This window comes from Durio zibethinus, chromosome 12 (assembly GCF_047325235.1).
Source record: "Durio zibethinus cultivar Kanyao isolate XHJ-2024 chromosome 12, ASM4732523v1, whole genome shotgun sequence".
Taxonomy (NCBI): Eukaryota; Viridiplantae; Streptophyta; class Magnoliopsida; order Malvales; family Malvaceae; genus Durio; species Durio zibethinus.
In genome coordinates this window covers 24284723-24301161 of record NC_143173.1, presented here as the reverse complement: position 1 = coordinate 24301161, position 16439 = coordinate 24284723, and the positions used below count along the sequence as shown (strand labels likewise).

The window sequence follows — 16439 nt, the reverse complement described above, 5'->3', positions numbered from 1 at the left end:
CAAAAGAGACCGCAACTTGAGGATAAGGAAGGAGGTTGCAAGAATTTGAACCTCATACCTATTAATACTACCTTTAAGATGACTACATCAATTAATTCAGTTAAGCCTCTAGTTTAGCACCGTGCTTTGTACATGTAGTAAAACTTTCTGTTTTGTAAAAGACTGAATATTGATTTTGGCTTATTTGGTTGGTATCATGGTTAGTAGGCCGCTCAATTTGAAGGCCTTGAGAGTTAGAGATATAGGTGCTCTTCGAGATCTGCTGTCTGTACATTAGTACTTGAATTTACCTCTTACTCGTCTCTAGTGTGAGATGTTGTCACAATACTTTCACAGGTTTTCAGTCTTGGATTTATGGACATATTGATTAACTGTGTTAGAGGCTGTAAACATTTTAATCTGAAAAAAAAAAAAAAAGTGATGATAATGGATAATATGATACTCTTTGAATTTTTTAAAGGATGTAAGACTGCAGGTTTGTGTATCTTAGGCATTGGGGCTGAGTTGTAAAACTTATAATGGTTCCCTTCAAAACTGGTTTATGCTCTTTCAAAAGGCATTCCCTCTTGTTCAGTGTATGCTCTGCACCCGGTGGAGGTGAGATGTGTAAATATGTGATTATTATTTCAATATGCACTCAATCTAGCAGAAGGAAAATCCCTTTCTTTCTATATAGCTTTCAGATTTCTGTAAAATGTTTCTGACTGTTTACTACAAACTTACAGCATTGCTTCTTTCCAATTTTTTTTTTTTGGTAATTTATGCTTCTTTGAGTTTAGAATTGAGATGTTCATAGCACTTGGGCTTTATTCCAGATTTGGGTCTTTGGGCTTTTAATGGCCGGAAACATCCCAACCCTTGGCTATAAAGTGCCTTCTTTCAAAGACTTGCTAAGATGTTTTGAAAAAATTATTTCAACTTATTTATAGGTTTTAAACTAAAACTAATAAATTAAATTTGAAACTATAGTATTTTTAATGTTTATTATTAATTAATTTAATTATATACTTATATTAATTCAATGGATACCCCGAGTAACTAAATCAAATATAGATTGAAATAAATCAAGTAGTTAATTATTTAAAAAAAAATATACAGCACGATTATGATTTAAATTCTAGTATTTACAAAATTTTTTAATTTTTAAATTATGATTTATTAATGAAAATATATAATATAAATAAATATATTTAGTTCATCAAATTTTGATTTCTCAAATTTTTTTTTTGCTACATAATAGCAGACACTCTCTAATGTTGAGTAGTCAAGTCAAATCATGGTTGAGTTCACAGTAATTACGAAAAGCAATCAAGGTTTATATATTTGATGTAATATTAAATTATTAATATATAAACTTTATATATTATTAATGAATCAAATAATAATATTTTATGACTAAATAAAATTAAATGATGATATATCAATTTTTTTAAAAATATTAATTTTAGATATTTATTTTAAAAACTAAGATCTACTCGATAAGAAAATATCATTATCTAATGCTATATAAAATTTATACACAAGTCTATAAGTACATAGATAGCCGGGCTTTTCAAGGTCTAAGAGTTTTAACAAAACTATTATAAAAGTTCATGAATTTCACCAAAAGGCATTCATCCTCATCCATCAATGCAAGTTGTCAACTTTCTTAAAGCGGAACGGCCTTTTCAGTCATTATATAAAAATCAGACAAAAAATATTAAAAAATCTCGTCATTATAAATAATACTAGTACTAAAAAAAAAATAGAACTCCTCTTGTCTCGAGTAAGAGACTCTTCTTAAGATCTCTTTGATTTCTTTCTTTTTTTTTCTCTTCTGAGCTTTCTAACACTTTTGGTTGATTGTTTTGTTGGTGGGTTTTATTCAAAGAGACCCAAAAATGGCAGGAGGAGTTAATAGGAAAATATCAGCTGCATCAGCAAGAGCTCACACTAGACGAGCCAAGCAAACCAATTCCTTCAAGCTTCCTTCAGGTGGGTTTTCTTTTTCTTTTTTTTTTGTTTTAAAATTTAAAAAAACTGCCTTTTATTTGATCTAATTTTGGTTATAATCTCATCGTAGAATTCCAAAATTTTCTTTTGTCTGGGTTACTTTGTTTCTGTTGTTACTCTGCTTTTTTTCTTAGAAAGCATAAGAAAGTTGAAATTTCTTTTATCTTAGATTTTTCTTTTCTTGTAGATTCTTAAACTATTGATTGATTTTGGTTAGTGAATTTTTGGATTTTTGTTTCTCTTTGTGTCTATTGAGATTGAATGAATTATTTACTGCTTCACTGTGACTTTGGGTCAAGGGTTGAACTACAAGCTTGGCTTGATATAAAAATGAGATTTTTCTTATAGAAAGAACCGAGTGTCCGTTGAATTTTGTCATTTTGAAAAAGAAGGGTTTTTGTTGCCTTCAAGTTGTATATTGTTTGATGAAATGCTAATATTGTTGTATAATATAATAACAAACTAACTCTTATATCCCATAACACTGGGATGGACCGTAGAAAAGGCCAAAAAAAAATTATATTAGGTTGTGGTTTGAATCTTCTTGCGCTGTTCATTTTTATAAAAAACAAGCTTTTCACCTAGTTCTTTAACCCTCTTATCATTTCTTATCAAAAAAATAAAAGATGCTCTTTCACACCAGAGTTAGAATAAAACACATCAGATAGGATATCCAGTAGCTCGGCTGTCAATTCCAAGGTGGCTAATTAAAAGTATGTATGTGCGGTGTCTTGTTTCATAGGTGATGTCTTGTCATTGCCATTTTTTCAAATTGATTTCTCCAATTTTTAGGCTGTTTGAATTATAACTCAAAAAAGCTGCAGGCATATCCACGAAGATATTATTGCTCTTATCTGTGGGCATTTTGGCATGTGCTTATCAGGCCATTCAGCCGCCTCTACCCAAGAAATGTGGCTCTCCAGATGGTCCACCTGTCACGGCCACAAGAATTAAGCTGAAGGATGGAAGGCATTTGGCCTACAAAGAGCATGGTGTTCCACGAGATGCAGCAACGTATAAAATTGTCTTTGTCCATGGCTTTGATTCTTGCAGGCTTGATGCTGTTGTTGCTGATGCCCTGTCACCGGTGCTTTTTTGTTTGTTCATTTTTCTATATTATTTTGGGTGGTCATCTGAGCTTTCAGCAATAACATGTTGAAGTAAGTGTCATTTGATTTGGTTGTTGTTTCTACCAGGAAACTGTTGAAGCTTTAGGGGTCTACATTGTGTCTTTTGACAGACCAGGTTATGGAGAAAGTGACCCTAATCCAAAACGAACAGTAAAGAGTATGGCTTTGGATATAGAAGAACTTGCTGATCAATTGGGACTAGGATCCAAGTTTTATGTAATTGGATTTTCTATGGGAGGGCAGGTGATTTGGAGTTGCCTGAAGTACATCCCTCACAGGTACTTTTTGCCAAACTACTTGAATGCAACTTATGCAAGAGAGAAAAAGATTACATATGATGTTTGTTCTGCTGTTGGGTGTTCTGCTTGTTTTTCCACATCTTTTCTCTCATATGAGGGATATTTGCAACTCTTAACAGGTTAGCGGGGGCAACATTGTTAGCTCCAGCTGTTAACTACTGGTGGTCCAGTTTTCCTGCAAACTTATCTAAAGAAGCTTATCAGCAACAGTTGCCACAAGACCAATGGACACTTCGAGTGTCTCACTATGCTCCCTGGCTTACCTACTGGTGGAACACTCAAAAATGGTTCCCTAGTTTTAGCCCTATTGCTCACAGTACTGATATTCTTTCCATTGAGGACAAAAAACTCATGCCGAATATAGCCTCTATTAGGAATCATACGGTATGTATTTCTCTCTGCCAAAAAGTTCCTTGATAATTCACTTCATATGGTAGGTTGATTTGCTGCACTGTCAATTGATTCTCTCTTTTTTTTTTTTTTTTTTTTCATACTCAGAATTTTTTTATAATTGATTTTTGAACTTTATTCTTTGCTATTGTTGCCACCATAATATTCTCCCTCCTCCCCTCAGGTACTGTCGGCACTAATAAGACAGCAAGGTGAATATGAGTCCCTACACCGTGACCTGATAATTGGATTTGGAAGATGGGAATTCTCTCCCATGGATCTGAACAATCCATTTCCTAATAATGAGGGCTCTGTGCACCTGTGGCAAGGAAATGAGGATAAGCTTGTGCCTGTTACCCTTCAACGCTATATTGCCCAACAACTCCCATGGATTCATTACCATGAACTACCTGGTGCTGGACATTTGTTTCCATATGCTGATGGGATGTCCGATAATGTGGTGAAGGCACTATTGGTCGGAGAGAAGTAGTCTTACTTTATAGTTTTGTCCCTTGTCCAAGTATCCCCCATTATAAGTTATAACCAGAATTGATGCCTGCAACTTTTTAAGGGTTGAATCGACAACTTTTTCAGGGGAAATGCAAAGGCTGTATTCATTTAGTTCTAAAAGATACAGGGGGGGTGACGGGGGTTGTTCGAGTACTGCAATTTCTAAAATATCATGATGTCAAGCATGTTTGCCGATGGTAGGTGCATGCGGTCTGTGACACATGCACATTTGTCTGTCAAATACATTTTCCTTTTTTTGCTGGTTGATCTCAAATATATTATAATAGCATTACAAGCTTTGCCAATATTATCTGTGGATGAAAAAGGAAGGATAGTTTATACAGAATCGAAATTTCTATGAAGGGAAAGGGAATAAAGTGAAAAAATGATTACGAGTTATAACCTATGAATATGGATGAAATGGGAAACTTGTATCTTTCAAATACTACCAAATATATTTCTGAGAATCCGCAATTTTTTAAGGCAATCCCGAAGAAATCTTCTCATTCAAATCTTGGTTTCTAGCTGGCATAAACTCATCTTTGCTTTGGCTTTAGACAGTAGTACATCAAAACATTTGGTAAATGAGAGGGAAAGAGCAGTCTGTAGCCTCTAGCAAGTCATGTTTCATTTAGAAATTTCTTTCATTTGTTTACACATTTTCAAAGGAGATGCATCCTCCTTGGAAGGTGCAAGGTCGTTGTTCATTGCATTTCAAAAGAGATTCTCATGTGGCCAGCTTCTCATCCCACATACAAATAAAGCTTTCATGGCAAGAGATTAAAATGCCAAAGTAAAGCAACTTTTATCTCTTATTTAGCAGTCATTGTGGGAGAGGAGATTGGTGGCAAAGGGCGTTCCCGCCTCGACTTAATAGAAGACTCAAGGATTTCCTGTTGATATGCTGCCTAGCAAATTATTTTCTGTTATAATCTGCCATTAGAAGACCCAAATTCCACTAAAACGAGGATATAAGTATGAGATCATCAACTCTTTGAAGAATCAAATCTTTTGCAATTATAAAGAAGAAGAATGAAACTAAGAAGATTGTGAAGCTTTGCATCAATGATTTTTTCTCCTTTTCTTTCGCACCTGGATTATACTTATAACCCAGTTTTACAATTATGTTTTTGTGAAGGCCATATTCATGATACAAGAAAAGGGCTGAACAATGATAAAGAAATTATAGTAGAATTATGTTCTTTGGAATTTCTCTATTTGCAAAGGCCAGAAGAAAAGACTACCATAAAAAAAAGGACGGTTCAGTAAAATCTATCCTTTCAGTCATTTCATTCCGAGGTCAAGTAAATTTTTGTTATCATTCCAAGAACATGAGAAAGAAAATCAATTTGTGAAGCAAATAGCATGCATGGTTTTTGCTTGGTTTCTTTGGTGGCCCTTAATGGACCAATTGGGCCTATATTTATTCATTGGGCTCTACATTGTGATATGTTAAACTAGGTGGCCCGATACGAACTTGTGATCAGCGACTCTCCACCGTTACGGCACACAAGTTATAAATTTTTTTGTAAAGATATAAAAATCCCTAAATTATAATTAAAAAAATTCTAATTCTTTATTTTTTTATTATAATCAATTAACTCTTTCAATATTTATTTACATCTAATTAAATTTTTATTTAAACAAAATATTAGTATCATTAATTTTTTTATCAATTAAAATAAATTCAATGAGACATCAATAAAACAAATAAAACTTTATTAATAATATAATTAATATATATGAAAATTAAATAAAATAATTTGTTAATTTTCTTTGTTTTTATATTTTTAAGATTTTTTAAAAAATTCGATTGATTGTAGTTAAAAATTAATTGATTAAATTTATTATGTAATTAATTTTATTCATTTAAAAATTTAATTAAGTTGAAATAAAAAATTAAAATCTTGCTTAATTATAATAAAATATTAAATATTTAAATAATTATTAAATTATTTCTATCTTTTAATTTTGCTAAGGGGTTTTAAATATTTTATTTTTATTACCTCCGATGACCAGCCAAGCTGTGGGCCAGTGGAAGCTTACCTTGCATGTTACTGGGGTTTCCGTCAACGAATGATGACTTCCTGAGCCAAGAGCAGCAACACACGCGTTGAGCAAAGAACAGCAAAGCAAGTCAGAGAACGCCAAAGAGCTGAAACGTGTCAAGCAGGGCAAGCCCCGATGCCATTTTGGGACTGCTGACTCCCATTTCTTATTCTCAACTTCAGGGTTGGTTGATTAGAATTGACTTTATATCCTGCTTTTGGACCCAGTCCCCCGCTACTTATATACTTTTGCTCTGCCCACACTTCCACATGTTTGTATATGCCCCTGCTCTCCAAACATTTTCTTCAATCACTCCCATTTTCTAATGTTGCTTTGATAGAGCTTGACAAGCTAAACCCTGTATTTTTAAAACTTCTACGAACCAATTTTTCGGCTGAATTATCTCCTGCCTTTGTTGGAATCAGGTATGCCATATTCATATGGCTTTTCAGTCTTTTTGATGGTCCAAGGATCTTAGACAATTCAAGGTGAAATGTGGGTTGCTTTCTTTCTTTTTGTCCTGTCTTGCTCTTTGATGTTTAATGATTAAAGCTTTAGACCAGAATCAATCTCGGATGCATGCTCTTGAAGCTGATTTGTTCTATGGCCCATGCATGCGTTTTGTAGCTATTAAGGTTTAGTGTTACATTAAACTAATCTAACAACCAAGACACTATTAATCTAATAACAAACAAATGGAGTATATATATATATATATATATATATGATCCTCCATCGTGGTATACATATATTTTCTATTCATCATGTGGCTCTGAGTGATCATGTCAGTTTTTTTTAATCTTTAAGACAATCTGATCAGCTAAATATGTTAGTATCAAGTCTAGCTTATTCAATTAAGAATTTTTTGTCATGAGAGAGGTCGTATTATAAGTGAATAAAAAGAGATTAGAAAAGAGAAATTATAAGTTTTGAGATCAATCTTTAACTTAGGGAAATTTTATTTTTAAGAAAAATAAATAAATCATTTGGATTAAATCTCATTTTAACTCAATCTAAAGTTTTGAATATATTATATATTACTAACATTTTTGTTAGAAAAAGAGTGATTAGAATAATGAAAAAAATTAAGATTATCCGTTAATTAGGAAGTACCCTTTAACTTTAGGCTTTGTTGGAGACTTGAACATTAACTAATGAAGAGTAATTAAGACTTAGCAAAAGGAAAATGGTAGTATATGAATTCTTCAACTATGGAAGTAATTGGAAATTTAAGGCACCCTTGTAATCTTCTACCATTATATCCTGTATATTTTATTTTAATTTGTGGATGATGGTGGAGAGGAAACAAGATATAGATACTGAGACCCTTTTAATCTTTTACCATAACTTTTCATCATCATTTTTCTAGATACCGTTTTGATCGGTTGAATTGATGGGACGTTTGGCTTTGGAAACTTACAGCCCATGTTCTTTGATTTACTATATTTAGACTGTTCTAAGGGAAATCTAAGGTGCCCTTTGTAGAATTTTTCTTTTTTTTTTAACCAAATTTTGTTACATCGATTTGTTTTCTTCCTCCTTGCTTACAGTTAGGCTTCATTTTCAAGAATCAGGTTTGGACCCTACTGTAGTAATCTGCTGCAATGCTTATCTATCAATTATCATCTCATTTTTGAGTGGTATGTTTAGTGGAAAATGTTTAAAGCAAGATTTTCATGGTCTCTTCTCTTTCTTTGTAATATTAGTGTCCTTTTCTAAACTTAATACTCCATTCACTTTCCTTCTGTTTGTTCACAAACAGGTCGATTGGAATTGGCTAGCTTGGCGGCTTTTTCATCACAAAAAAGGGAGTTACAGAGTCTGAGATTGGAGAGGTTGACTCATCGTTGCAGGTGGTGGATCAGCAGCAGAAGAACCACCCTTTCTGGGCACTTGGAACACAATCCTTGATCTATTCTCTCACTTTTGATGAGTTCGAGCACACGCTATGTGAGAGTGGGAAGAACTTCGGGTCAATGAACATGGACGAGTTCCTTACCAGCATCTGGAACGCTGAAGAAAACCAAGCTATCAACTTCAACAATAACAATCATCATCAGAACAACTGTACAAAGGTAGCAGCCATGTTCATTTGTCTTTGAATGAAACAGCAAGCAGTACTGGCATAGCTAAGCAGCCTAGCCTGCCAAGGCAAGGCTCGCTTACACTCCCTGCACCGCTGTGTAGGAGGACTGCTGATGAAGTTTGGTCTGAGATACATAGAGGGCAGCAAGGAAAACGACAGAGTAATAACAGTAGCCATGTACAGAATGCTGAGAACGCCACCCAGTGACCAACTTTTGGGAAGATGACCGTGGAGGATTTCTTGATTAAGGCAGGGGTAGTAAGGGAACAATGCATGCAACCAGCAGTACTGCCTCCGCTCCATCAGCCACAATCCGAGTTGTATCAGAGTAGCAATAACCCTGCGGTTGATCCAGGTTTTATTTCCAGGCCAATTATAGGAATGGGTAGCAGTGATGGCTTTGGAGGGAGTGCATACCAGACAATGCCTCCAGGTGGAGTTATTGGTGATTCATCAGGGTATGTTAATGATAGGAAGAAGGGTGGCGGCTACCAGCCGGCTGCTCTGCCACTGATGGCAGTTTGTTACAACGGGGAGGTATCTGCTGCCGGTGCCTATGGACCTGGACAGGCATTAGGAGTGGTGTCACCTATAAGTCCAGTATCATCAGAACGGATGTGTACCAATCAAGTTGATAATGCAGCTACTCAATTTGGGATGGAGATGGGTGGATTAAGGGGAAGGAAAAGGATCATTGATGGTCCAATAGAGAAGGTAGTTGAGAGAAGGCAACGAAGGATGATTAAGAATAAGGAGTCAGCTGCAAGGTCTAGAGCTACAAAACAGGTACTTCTACTAATGTATATTGAACCGATAGCTTTACTGTTCGCTAAAGTGAATGCATATAGTATTAAGTTGCGGCTATACTACAGCTACATTCTTGGACAACTGAATTTGTAATATGTTGTACTCTTACTAGGCCGACCATCACAAGGTTGGTTTGATTTTACAGGCATATACAGTTGAGCTAGAAGCAGAATTGAACCAACTGAAACAAGGGAATGCCCACCTTAAGCAGGCTCTGGTAATACCGTTGTTGCTTTTGTTCATTTTCAGCAAATTACTGGGGCTTCGGGTAGCTTTTATCTTCTATTATATGAAGAACTTACCCTCATTTTACTTGCATTTTAACAGGCAGAACTCAAGAGGAAAGTAGAGCAACAGGTAAATCATCTAACTGATTCCAAGTGCTCTGCAAGGCACCCAAAAAAAATGACAATTAAGGATGTTTCTGCAGTCATGTTTTTCTTTTGCTGAGTATAGTCCTATAGTATTTGGCACATAAGAGTAGAAAAACTAAGCATTAATGGCAATATGCAGCCAAATTTGGAAATTCTATGTATGATTCATTTTTCGCTTTGTTCCTCCAAATTTTGGTGTAATTTTTCTTGCAGTACTTTGAGGAATGGAAAACGAAAGCACAACCCAAAGCCCTAAAAGCTAAAGAGAAACTAAGAATGATGAGAAGAAATCTGTGTTTTCTACGGTGAAGCAAACAGAAGATGAACAAGGTAATTATTTGAGCTGTTTCCTATTTGTCCTTTTTTTTTTTTTTCCTGATAATCTGAGATCAGTTGCATCGCTTATGCTACAAAATGTAGAATCCATGGAATTTTCAAGCATTGGTGATGGAAGCTGACCAAATTCAATCAGTGGATTTCTACTCCAAAAAACCAAAAAGGATGAAGAATCAATGGATGATCTAAGATAGGGAGGACTTTTGGAGATATGATTTTTATAAATAATCAAAATTTGAAGCCTGAACTAAATATACTTTATTAAGAAGCTGATAAAATGACGTACTACTTTATTAAGTTTTTGACCAAAAAATTATATTTTAAATGGATATTAGGTTTTGAATTAAGCTTTTTTTTTCTCATATATAAGCTTAATTTTACTAAAAAATAGAAATTATTTTTCTCTTTACTGCATTCGTTTCAAGATTTAAATTCAAAATTTTAAGATATAATTTTAAACTTTTAATTATCATTTTTTAATTTTAATAAAAAAAAAAAAAACTTGTAATAGTAAAATGAAGCATAGAAAGCTCGCGCCTCACTCCCAACTGTATTTTGTCGGCGGTTTTTTAAAGCTAGTGACCGAGAAGAGTTTCAAGTCCACGATTCATTATATAATTATCTAACTCGCGTTAACCTCACCCGCCTAATGGTTAATGTTTTCGCTAAAATTATTACTAGGGAAAAGATTAGAGAAGATTTTTTTTGTTAATTTAAAATAATTTAATAATTTAAAAGAAAGCATGAATAATATAAAATAAAATAATAAAAAGATATAAAAATACTACAATGATATTATATAAAAATAATATAAAAAAATGAAAAAAATAAAGTTTAAAATTTTAATAAAGATTGTAATAAATTTAATAAAAAATAAAAATATATCTAGATTTGATATTTTATTTAAGATATTTTTATATAAAAAATACCTTAAATGATCTTTTTATTTTTTTATAAAATGATATGATCTTTTTATTTATTTTTATATATTATGAAAAAATTTAAAAATCATCATTTAATTTATTTATAAAATAATTATTTAAGATATTTTTATACAAAAAAATCTTAAATAATCGTAGTTGCATTTTTTTTTTTTCATTTTTTTCTAATCATAAGACGAAGCTCTTCTCGCGAAATGCAAAAAACAAAATACTATCATACATTTAAAATAGAACAAGGAAGAATGACATTAATTGCAAAACTAAATTTATTTGGGGACCATAGCCAAAACCGTGGCCAAAAGTCAAAGCATTTAATGTGCAGCTCCTTATTTGCAAATAAAAATAAATAACCCATCGTCAAGATTTGGAGAAAAATTTATGGATACTTCTAAACCAAATAATATCTAAAAAAAATTAAAAATAAAAGAGAAAATAAAGAAGAGAGAGAGAGAGCATACGAATGGAGAAGGTGCGTCCCTCAAGTCGGCGAGAAGAGTTTCAATTCCACACCCCATTATCTAATTATCTAACTCGCCTTAATCTCACCCACCGAATGGTTAATATTTTCGTTAAAATTATTACTAGGGAAAAGACTAGAGAAATTTTTTTTTGTTAATTTCAAATAATTTAATAATTTAAAAGAAAACATGAATAATATAAAATAAAATAATAAAAATATATAAAAATACTACAATGATATTATACAAAAATAATATAAAAATTATGATAAAGATAAAGTTTAAAATTTTAATAAAAATTGTAATAAATTTAATAAAAAAATAAAAATATATCTAGATTTGATATTTTATGACATAAAAATTTTATATTTTATATAAAATTTATACAAAATGAATATAAAACAATTTTATAAATTATCAAATCAACCTTATATTCAAGACTATTGATAAATAAATATGTAAATTCATGTCTTTTCTCATCACAATAAAGATGATTCTAAATTTATTCCAAAAATTTATTTTTACACCTTAAATTTTTTAGTTAAAAAATATCTTTAAATATAATAATAAATTAAATATTATATCTCATAATTTTTGGATACATTATGTAAAAGACAAAAAAAAATTATGTTAGATTTTACGTTTAAATTTTTTTACATCAGTCATTAAATAAAATAATTTAATTACCTTTAATTAAATTATACCTTTTAACCTAAATTTTTTTATACTCCAAAAGCTTTTGAAGAAAATCCGAAAAATTTCAAAGACAATGAAATTTCATAAATTTTAAAACTTTTATAAAAATTTAAAGCAAAACAACCAACTAAATTAATTACATAAACTAAAATTTATCTTTGGATAGATTGAATTACGGAGCTAAAGCCGAAAAGATTTTCAAGCCCTGAAATATAAACTACAAAACAAAAAAACCCTCTCCCATTTGCACTCCTTTTTGGGGCTTCAGCACCCAAATGCTTTATTGGGAACTTTTTGGCCGTTTCTGTTTTCTCTGGCACCGCATCTCTTTCAGGTATTTCTTTTCGTCTTTTATCTTTAAGACCCAGATGCCATTTTCTCTCTCTTTTTTTTTTTTTAATTTAAATTTCTGGCTATGCATTTTTTAGCTGCAAGGATGGACTTTTTGTTATGTGTGTAGCTCAGGTCGCGATCTAAGGTCTTCTGGGTCCCAAATAGACGAAGTTGTATACCGAGCTTTATCTTAAAGGTGAGTCTACTTAAAAATTTTATTAAATTCCACCAAGTGGAGGACACCCGTGGCCCGCCATTCAACCCACTCGCGCTTCGGGATAATTCAGAAATAAATTACTTGTAAAAAAAATTCATAATTCATTAACAATTTTCAAATAATTGAAATGTTGTAACAATGTTAAAATAATTGAACACAACATAATTAATTTATGTAATTATTTTTAAAATATAATATTTATTAAGTTTTAAATTTGAATCTCAATATTTTATAATTTATTTTTTTAATTTAAAATTTAAATTAATTAATTCATTCAATAATTCTTAAAAAATATATCTATTAAGTTTTTAAATTTAAAATTTAATATTTACAATTTATTTTTTTAAAAACCGTGATGTCCTTTATAAAAAAACAAATTTAAAATAACTGAATAATTAAGCTATATTAAAGGAAAATCTTGCAAGTTTTTTTCTCCGAAAGGAAATTACAAATGAATTTGATTTGTCATAAAATGCCAAACCTTTGTCTTAAAATGAATTTGCTTTGTCTTAAAAACAAGAAAACGAAGGCATAAATCAACATAGTGGAACTTGAATTACCACACAAAATGTTGCAAACCTTCAGCTCGGTGTGTGCTGTTAGATCCTTGGATCTTTTTTCTGAGGTGCGGACGATAAAAACTTGGGCTGTTATCACAACCTCACTGAGCGGTCCTGATCATTTCTTGGACTGGAAAAACTCGAGTTTCTTGGACCCACACCAATGAAAAAAAAAAAAAAAAAAAAAAGAAAGTAAAGAACAAAAGGTGTTTAAGCATTTTAAGGGGTCAAAAATTTATATATCATAGCTTGAAATTTAAGCTATTTAGAACTTTAAATTTGCTATCTGTTTAAATCATGCTTTGACCCCCAAGATTTTTTTTATTCCTCATTCATTTCTCTTTTTTTTTAACGATTAAAGCCTTGCGATTTTGATAATTTGATCAATTACCAAATTTATATAGATTTTTTTGGATTGAATCAATGGAAAGTTTACATATTGTTTTAGCCCTAGCTAAATGAGTTTTTACACATATAAAAAATACTTACACTCGACGTCGCAAAAGCCTATGTAAATGGTTTGAACACAAAGATGAAGCACATAAAATGACGTATTACTTTATTAAGTTTTTTAAAAAAAACATTAATTCTCTTTTCAATTGATATTAGATTTTGAATTAAAATTTTTTCTCACATATATGAAAAAATTTTAAGAGGTTTGGCTTTAACTTCTGGTTCATATCTGGATGCGAAACCTGGCCCACCATCATGTTTCATGCTTCTCACCTGTGTTTCAGAAATGCTAAAGATGGCACCAATTGGCCTTCTTTTTCTTTTTTCTAAGAAGAGAATGTCCCACAGCTTTGACCATGAATGCATGAAGTTTCTACCTCTTTTTTATGTTTTCCCTCTGACAGAAATAGAAGTGATGGTATCTTGTCCATTTTCGTTGCTTTTCCTTTTATTGGTCTTGGAATCAATCGGTTTCAGTGGATATGCCTGAGTTCCCGAAGAAGAAAGGATGATCACGCTATCCAAAAGCTTAAATGGTTTTTCTGCATAGTGTCCCAACCGATGTAGTTATGCTCAGATATTTAAATAGCAGCTATGGTTATATTTTCATCATTTTTATCGTATTTTTTAATGTAACAGACATCGTTACGGTCATTGAAATTATCAAGATAATAAATTTTTTTTATAATTTATTATAAAATATAATAATTATAATTATAATTATAAAAATATTTATTTAATGATTTTAAAAATAATTTATGATATTATATGTTTTTTATTTTTTAAAAAAATTATTTATAATTTTTTTTAGATTATAATAAAACATTCATATTTAGTTTATTCACAAAATTTTTCTTGATTAAGTTTATATTTAATATTAATTTTGGATAAATCAAATATTAATAAATATAATATGTTAAATATCAAGCATCTATATTTAATAAAATTACAAACTTAAAAATATAATAATTTTAAATTTATTTATTTTTAGTTTTTAATCTTAATAAGAATAATAAATCATAAAATATTAAATTTATTAAGTAATTTAATCTTTTTTATATACTAATTGATATAAATTTTTTATCACAAATTACTTTTAATAATTATATAATAAATAAAATTTTCAATAATTACACAAAAATAATAAAAATTAATCTAATATCAAAAAAATTGACAACAATATAAATACCAAAACAACAAAAAAATTATTAAATTTCAAATACAAAATCATAAATTAATATATAACAAAATTAAAATATAATATTTCATTTTAATTATTTTTCATCTAACTTATACAAAAAAATTTATCAAAATTATTCATCTAAAATCTCTATATATCTTATATTAAATTATTAATTTCTTATTTTTTTTAATTATAAAATTTTAAAAACTCTAATTAAATTTTATCTAAAAAAAAATTTCAAAAATTAATTATAAAATTAAATAAAAAATTCATCCCCAACCCCTAACCCAAACGGCCCCACCCTCCATTCTATCCCATCTTACCCAATCCCACCCCACCTAACCCCCCATCCACCCACCCGAATATTCCCTAATTTGTCTTATCACAGTAGACTCACCGGGAACCTAGCTTGTTATCTTCTATTCGTCTTTTTCGTGCTTTTGGAGCTTGGCCTTCAAGAATCTTCTCTTTTTATTTTTTATTTTCTTTCGTATATCTTCATCATTATTATTTATTTAGTAATTATAAAATATCTCATCTGTCTTTCTCGAATTCTCACAACAAAATTTATTTTATAAAATTTTTACAAAAACAAGTTATTTAATTTTTTTTCTTTCTTATTTGATTTTGAATATTGATTAAAAACTTAAAATTGATTTGAATTTAGATGCCAAAATACTGAATGATTAATAAATAATTTATTTGTTTTTTAATTTATTTTTAGATTGATTTTGATACTGAAGACCTAAAATTTTGAATTTTATTTTTTATTTTTATTTTTATTTTTGTAGACTTATTACTTTATCTTGCAATGTTGAAATTTTTTTTTTTTTTAAACTGTTGATTCATGAGTAAAAAAATGGAATAACTTACAATAACGATATGTTATTATCACTATTTCTTGTTACGTAATTATTTTACTATCGTTACACACTATTTTGATTGTGAAAGAATTTCTCAATAACATTTCATTTAATAGCAGTGACAAGTGATGATACTATTGTAATTTGACGATCGCTATTCTGTTATTAAATCACTATTTAAATCTTAAATAATTATTCTTAAAAGATAATATTTATTAAGTTTTAATTTGAATTTTAATATTTATAATTTATTTTTTAATTTAAAATTTAAATTAATTGATTTATACAATTATTTTTAAAAAATAATATTTATTAAAATTTTAATTTTAATTTTAATATCTATAATTTATTTTTATAAAACCTTGATGCCCTTTAAAAAAACACTTTTAAGATAACCGAATAATTAATCTATATTAAAGAAAAATCATGCAAGTTTTTTTCTCTGAAAAGAAATTACGAATAAATTTGCTTTGTCATAAAATGTCAAACCTTTGTCCTAAAAACCAAGAAAACGAAGGCATAAATCGACACTGTGGAACTTGAATTACCGCACAAAAAAATTTGCAAACCTTGGGCTTGCTGGTTCCTTGGATCTTTTTATTGAGGTGCAAAAGATAGAAGAAACTTGGGCTCTTATATCCACTTTCCTGATAATTTCTTGGACTGGAAAGACTCAACTTTTTTTGGGCCCCCACTATTGAAAATTTTAAAAAACAAAAGAATAAACTACTTCTACTTGTTTGTTTGTTGGGGTTCTAATTT

At 30.3% G+C, this 16439-nt stretch overlaps 1 protein-coding gene and 1 pseudogene across 3 annotated transcripts; both read left to right on the top strand.

Annotated features, from left to right (window-relative positions):
• Nucleotides 1-473: 473 nt before the first annotated feature.
• LOC111296848 (uncharacterized) lies at nt 474-4626 on the top strand. 2 transcript variants are annotated; one of them, XM_089741323.1, is made up of 6 exons: nt 474-597; nt 1871-1974; nt 2817-3079; nt 3189-3400; nt 3541-3805; nt 3996-4626. In XM_089741323.1, the coding sequence occupies exons 1-6, from the start codon at nt 542-544 to the stop codon at nt 4299-4301; spliced, it is 1206 nt and encodes a 401-aa protein (XP_089597449.1). In that variant the 5' UTR covers nt 474-541; the 3' UTR covers nt 4302-4626. The 2 variants fall into 2 exon arrangements, with proteins under 2 accessions (XP_089597449.1, XP_022747058.2); XM_022891323.2 differs by lacking the exon at nt 474-597 and adding an exon at nt 1629-1765.
• Nucleotides 4627-7763: 3137 nt separating this feature from the next.
• On the top strand, nt 7764-10228 carry LOC111297805 (protein ABSCISIC ACID-INSENSITIVE 5-like; annotated as a pseudogene). The gene is made up of 7 exons (XR_016326350.1): nt 7764-7797; nt 7921-8066; nt 8152-9242; nt 9376-9480; nt 9591-9620; nt 9851-9967; nt 10058-10228. The product of XR_016326350.1 is annotated as a protein ABSCISIC ACID-INSENSITIVE 5-like (transcript).
• The last annotated feature ends 6211 nt before the right edge of the window (nt 10229-16439 follow it).

Coding starts and splice junctions, on each gene's coding strand:
- LOC111296848 (XM_089741323.1), top strand. CDS start 542: ATGCTCTTTCAAAAGGCATTCCCTCTTGTTCAGTGTATGCTCTGCACC. Junction 598..1,870: donor ATGCTCTGCACCCGGTGGAG/GTGAGATGTGTA, acceptor TTTTATTCAAAG/AGACCCAAAAATGGCAGGAG. Junction 3,401..3,540: donor CTGAAGTACATCCCTCACAG/GTACTTTTTGCC, acceptor AACTCTTAACAG/GTTAGCGGGGGCAACATTGT.